A 6,000-nucleotide genomic window follows, 5' to 3' on the forward strand; every position below is an offset into this window, starting at 1 on the left:
GGAGATTCAGGTGATAAGGGGGGGGGGGGGGGGGGGTTACCTTGGTTGGTGATTGGCTAATGGTTACACAAGACAAAAAAACATTGTGACATCATAAAGTGGCCAAAATCTGATCAGCTCATTTTCAGACAGGTTTTTATAGAAATGGATCAGGACAAAAAGAGAGAATCTTTGTTCCTGAAACTTTCAGAATCTCTTTCCACAGAGGGGACACATGTTGATGTAGAAGAGACATGAGGAAGAGGGGACACATGTTGATGTAGAAGAGACATGAAGAAGAGGGGACACATGTTGATGTAGAAGAGACATGAAGAAGAGGGGACACATGTTGATGTAGAAGAGACATGGAGAAGAGGGGACACATGTTGATGTAGAAGAGACATGAAGAAGAGGGGACACATGTTGATGTAGAAGAGACATGGAGAAGTGGGGACACATGCTGATGTAGAAGAGACATGAAGAAGAGGGGACACATGCTGATGTAGAAGAGACATGAAGAAGAGGGGACACATGTTGATGTAGAAGAGACATGAAGAAGAGGGGACACATGTTGATGTAGAAGAGACATGGAGAAGAGGGGACACATGTTGATGTAGAAGAGACATGAAGAAGAGGGGACACATGTTGATGTAGAAGAGACATGAACAAGAGGGGACACATGTTGATGTAGAAGAGACATGAACAAGAGGGGACACATGTTGATGTAGAGGAGACATGAAGAAGTGGAATTTAATAGGTGACCATTATATGAAAGAACTTGCTGTTGCTCCAGCATGATTTGTCTATAAATAAATGCCCCCTCCTTTCACTACAACTAAATCCATGTGAATAAAAGTAGTAGTAGTAGTATTTCCGGTTAGTCATAATGACGCAGTTTCCCCCCCCAGGTGTGACCACGGTGCTCACCATGACCACTCTGAGCATCAGCGCTCGAAACTCTCTTCCTAAAGTTGCCTACGCCACCGCCATGGACTGGTTCATCGCCGTGTGCTACGCCTTCGTGTTCTCCGCCCTCATCGAATTCGCCACCGTGAACTACTTCACCAAAAGGAGCTGGGCCTGGGACGGGAAGAAAGCAATGGAGGCCCAACAGCCCAAGGTTTGTATGTTTTGATATTATAATAGTTTATAATATTCAATTACTTTGTTTAGTTGTATTATTGCCGTTTATGAATATTTCTCAGTAAAGTCCCTTGGTTCATAATAGATGCCAAGAATACCTAGAAATCAGGATAAACTTGCAAAGTAATGATTTATGTATGTTGTTGAAAGTCACTACATTATTATCTAAGGAGATCTTCAACATTGGTCATTTCAAGAATTTGTAATTTAATAGAGACAACAACCACAGACAAAAGCTTATGTTACAGGGATTGCTGTTTTTAAAGCAGCTTTCAAACCTTACTGTGGGTTTAGTCAAAGATCGATTCCTTTTTCGATCTTTTCATTCTCTCTTCTCTGATACTTCATGATCAGTAGTGTGGAAAGGGAAGAAAGGAGTTGTAATGAAGTCCATGTCGCACATGATAATAAAGTAAGAGTTGAATCAGAAAATAAGTAGAACAGGGGTGTCAAACTCAATTTCATCTCGGGCCACATTAGCATCATGGTCACTCAAAACTCAAAATCACTCAAAGGGCCAGTTTTATATATAAGACTATATAAAAATACATACATTTTTGATATATATAAAATAATGTATTATTTTACATTATTGCCTCTGCATTGGATTATTATCAGATAGGGTAATAACTTCATAATTAACTACGTCTGAAAACAGAAGTCTAGGGCAAATAATTGCAAGTCTCTTCAGTGAGAATGTCACAAAATGATTTAAAAAGAAAAGCCAAATTCTGGAAAAAATGAAATGACATTTTGAAAAAAAGTAACATTTTGAAAAAAAGGCAGATTCTGAGAAAAAAAGCCAAATTTGAGATGCATTGTGGGACATGTAGTTTATGGGCAACGTGCTTCTGTAAAGCGGCATGTAACCGTATAAGCTCTTGTGGGGCCACAGAAAATGAAGTCACGGGCCGGATTTGGCCCCCGGGCCTTGAGTTTGACACCCCTGAAGTAGAAGCTTATAAATGGTGGATCAATAGATTCAGCCAGTCCATTACTGCCGCAGACATCGATCCCCACTTTCAACCCTCACTGGCCATCTTTGATTCTTCTCTTTGTGTGTTATTATTAACCACCTGTTTTATTGTGTCTGTTGAATGTGCAGCACCAATCAATGCATGTATTTCTCCCCACAGAAGAAGGACCCTTTGGCTCTGTCTAAAAAGCCCAACAACTCCTGCTCGTCCGGCTTGAATTACACAACCAACCTCACAAAGGACTCGTCCATCTCCACTATTTCAAACAGCACTGCGGTACAACTCAAACCCGCTGAAACCAAGGCCCCGGACCCCAAAAAGACTTACAACAGTGTGAGCAAGATCGACAAGATGTCCAGAATAGTGTTCCCGGTGCTGTTTGGGACCTTTAACCTGGTGTACTGGGCAACGTATCTCAACAGGGAACCCGTGAGACAAGAAGAGGTTTAAACTCTGCAATCACCCATCCTCCTGACTCAATCAATGCCACTTAGTCCGATAGTGTTTTTTTAGCCCATTGGAAATCATTGCATGTCAGGAAAATGCCTCGAGTTTGTACAAAATATACCCCTTTCCAATTTTTATTTATCTCATTTTAGGACTCCAGTCAATGAATGATTTTAGCATTTGCATTTATACTTTTTCTCCTTGAGTCTACAGTGTATGATGGTACAGCAAAGCCAAATGCTATGCAAAACAACATTTGTGTCATTACTCTAAAGCGGCTGTTGCCTTTGTGACTCTTACTTTGTATAAATGGGCCGTGGGGTCCAGATGTGTGAGGACATGGGACTTTGCTTCCTTGTTAAAAGCAGATGAATAGCCATGCTAAATGTGTTGCCTTCAGAGTGTGATAACTCATTACGAATGCACTGAAATCTCCTCCAGTTACTTTTACAGAAGCCAGATTAACGACTTTCATTAAATCCTGTGTTGGTACTTTGATTGCAATTTTGAATGGGCAGTTTTTTCATGAATATCATTTTCGAACAGGGACAGATTTTAGTTTCCTGTCACCATGTTGAGAACCCTGTATGTATGTGTGTTTGTAGTTTTAAGAAACATGTATATATTCCCTGCTTTTAGAAAAGTACCACGAAGCCAGTTAGCTTCTATGTTATGCATATACAGCAGCACAGTGTTACCCTAGTCTAGTGCTTCATTGACTGGATATTGAGAAATGAGCAGATTAGCTTAAGCTTTAGCATTTTTGGACCGAATATATACAATGCTTTTTTTAAAGATATCTTGGGTTTTTTGCATCAACTTGTTGTTTCTATAAGCTTTTATGATAACTTGCACATTTTCTTTATAAAAATGTAGATGCTTTGAGCAGGTTTTTGTTATATTTTAGAGTACCTGCTGTAGTTAAGAGTGACCTGGGACTAAAGAGAAGAAAGTCACAATGACCTGGTGATTACATTTTCACCATTATCCTTTAGATTCATGATGTCTTATTCCTTATCCATATCCAGGCAAAAACATGAGATCTAGTAATAATTCAAAGTTTTAATTTAATGAGTGTTTTAAAGGAAAAGTTTGAAATTTTGGAAGTTTGCTCATTCGCTTATGAGTTAAAATGTTCAGATTGATACCACTCATGTCTGTGTGTTAAATATGAAACTAGAACCAGCAACTGGCTAGCTTAGCTTAGCAAAAAACAAGTTAGTCATTTAAAAACGGGGCCGCCCCTCCCTACCAGATCACGCAGACTGCCTGGAGCCTCACCTCGCGGAGGGAGCCTCAATGGAGCCGCAAATGTGACGCAACTATGCGTTTATGCGGCGCAATTGTGTAGGCGCGGCACAGTTTAGCCGCTGCTAGGCTCCACTAGAGTCCCCGTCGACGCTCGCGACACAGAGGGCCTCATCATATAACTTTGCGTGGGGCCACAAGTTGGCCAGGTTAAATATGTAATTTTTCAGTAATTTGCTTCTTTGTCGAGGCATAAATGTGTCAGTGGAGTAAAAACGAAGCTAAAGCGCAACTGTTAGCTTAGCATAGCGCCATGTTTTTTTTATCAAGATGTAAAATGGGGTAAACAGCTATACTGGCTTGTACAAATGAAAGAAATCTGCTAAACAGAAGTGGTTTTAAAGCTCACTGGTAAGCATGTCCTAAAATTAGCATTAGCTTGAATGTAGCAAAGGGTTAAGGCCAGAACTTTGTAAACATCAAACTATTTAAGTAACAATTGAGAGGTAAGACTTCAGTCAAAATTCTCGCCCTAAGCAACTATATGTCCCTTATTAAGTGTAGAGAAGTGAGCCGGAGGAAATTTGACTTACTTTCTCTTTTTTTTAAGCAATTTGTAATTGCCTTATTTACCTCACTAGTAAATGAATGCTTTCTATTTTCTTTAACTCAGATTTAAGGAACATTACTTTAAGTTACGGACATAGCCCTGCTTGTTGTTTCCCTCTGTTTTGAGTCTTGATGCTAAGCTAAACTATGCTAAGCTTGCCTTCTCCTTGTTCTAGCTTAATATTTAGCTACATAAGTGGTATTGATCTTGTTATCTTAGTCCAAGAAGAAAGGAAATCATGTGATTCAATGTCATATCCTTCAAGTCCAGCTTTTTTACTTGATACTGCGACAGTGCATGCACAACACTCACTTCAGCAGAGAAAGTTTTGCAACCTTCACAGTTTTTAGTTTTACTGTTCAAGTATTTGAGAATTGAAATATGAATGTGATCTTCTCATGTGACTTTATGCCTTCTGCGTGGCCGGCCTCTATTTAATACGTTTATGGAACACACCAGTTGTATTGTATTATTACATTTAAATGAATTTAAGGTACAGGCTGTTCTTTAAATGCAAATATCTGAAGCAATAAATAATGCTCATAATTATTAATGACTTCTGTTCATGGTAATATGTCATCATTTTACTTTCATTTGGTTGATGTCTTTTTATCCAGATTGAATCCTTTTGGCAATAGTCTTTTTCTATAGCAATACTCCGATTCCTTTTATCTCCGCCCATCCCTCTTTGGAAGCACAGTGCCCTGCAGGTTTAATGTATTTATTCATTAATTTTGTAAAATACTTGTGCAGATGACCGGTGCAAGGGGCTGGGTCACAATGAATACTTTCTTTCTTTCTTAATTGTTATGCATTCCTGATTCCCAATAAAGCTTCACTGAATCCATTAATCTGATGTTATTAATACACAATCTCACTGATAATGAAGTTGTGACATACAGAGGTGCTTTTGGTTGTTATCCTTAAATAAGGTATGTGGTTAAGTCAAGCTTAAGAGATGTTATCGTTTTGTTCTACGACATAAAATACGTCAGTAAATACCCCACTGGTGAATAAAAAAACAGCCGTTGCTAACAAGTGTCTATATGAGACGACTAAATGTCATCACGCCCAACATTAGCCGCATTTAGCTTAGTGGTGGTGAAGTGAAGTCATGTGACCGTGCTGTAGTTCCTTTATAGCCCAAAATTAGCCACTTTTAGCTTAGCGGTGGTGAAGTGAAGTCATGTGACCTTGCTGTAGTACCTTTAGCCTATACTTCAAAAATCATGAAGTGGTGTTAATATATGGAGATGATCCTGCTGAACAAAACATGTAAGTGTCAAGCGACCTTGGGTACCCTGAAAGGAGCTATATACATTTAAGTTATTATTATTATTATAAACTTGTATTTTCCACAGAGATTGTTTTATGCTATGTTCCAAAAATCCCATTGGCCTTTTGTGTATCAGCCCTTTCGTCGTTAACTTCCGAGTCAGCCTACACAAATATGTAATCACTGCACGACTAATGTAGCAGATGTTTGTGTTTTCTCAGTTTACTTCTGTTAAATCCAAAATAAACACACAGTTGAACAGGACATGCTGATATACATTCATCCAGGACACATGACAAAACGCTGCCTTAATCTTCCTT

The 6,000-nt window shown here is 39.0% G+C and overlaps 1 protein-coding gene across 1 annotated transcript in view; it reads left to right on the top strand.

Moving 5' to 3' along the window:
• gabra5 (gamma-aminobutyric acid type A receptor subunit alpha5) overlaps window positions 1–5,255 on the top strand; it is a 49,013-nt gene extending 43,758 nt beyond the window's left edge. Inside the window, exons 8-9 of the mRNA XM_034217174.1 lie at window positions 888–1,099; window positions 2,259–5,255. Coding sequence (XP_034073065.1) covers window positions 888–1,099; window positions 2,259–2,549 — 503 coding nt within the window. The 3' untranslated portion in view covers window positions 2,550–5,255. The remainder of the gene's footprint in view (window positions 1–887; window positions 1,100–2,258) is intronic.
• Window positions 5,256–6,000: the final 745 nt, after the last annotated feature.

This window comes from Gymnodraco acuticeps, unplaced genomic scaffold, assembly GCF_902827175.1.
Source record: "Gymnodraco acuticeps unplaced genomic scaffold, fGymAcu1.1, whole genome shotgun sequence".
NCBI lineage: Eukaryota > Metazoa > Chordata > Actinopteri > Perciformes > Bathydraconidae > Gymnodraco > Gymnodraco acuticeps.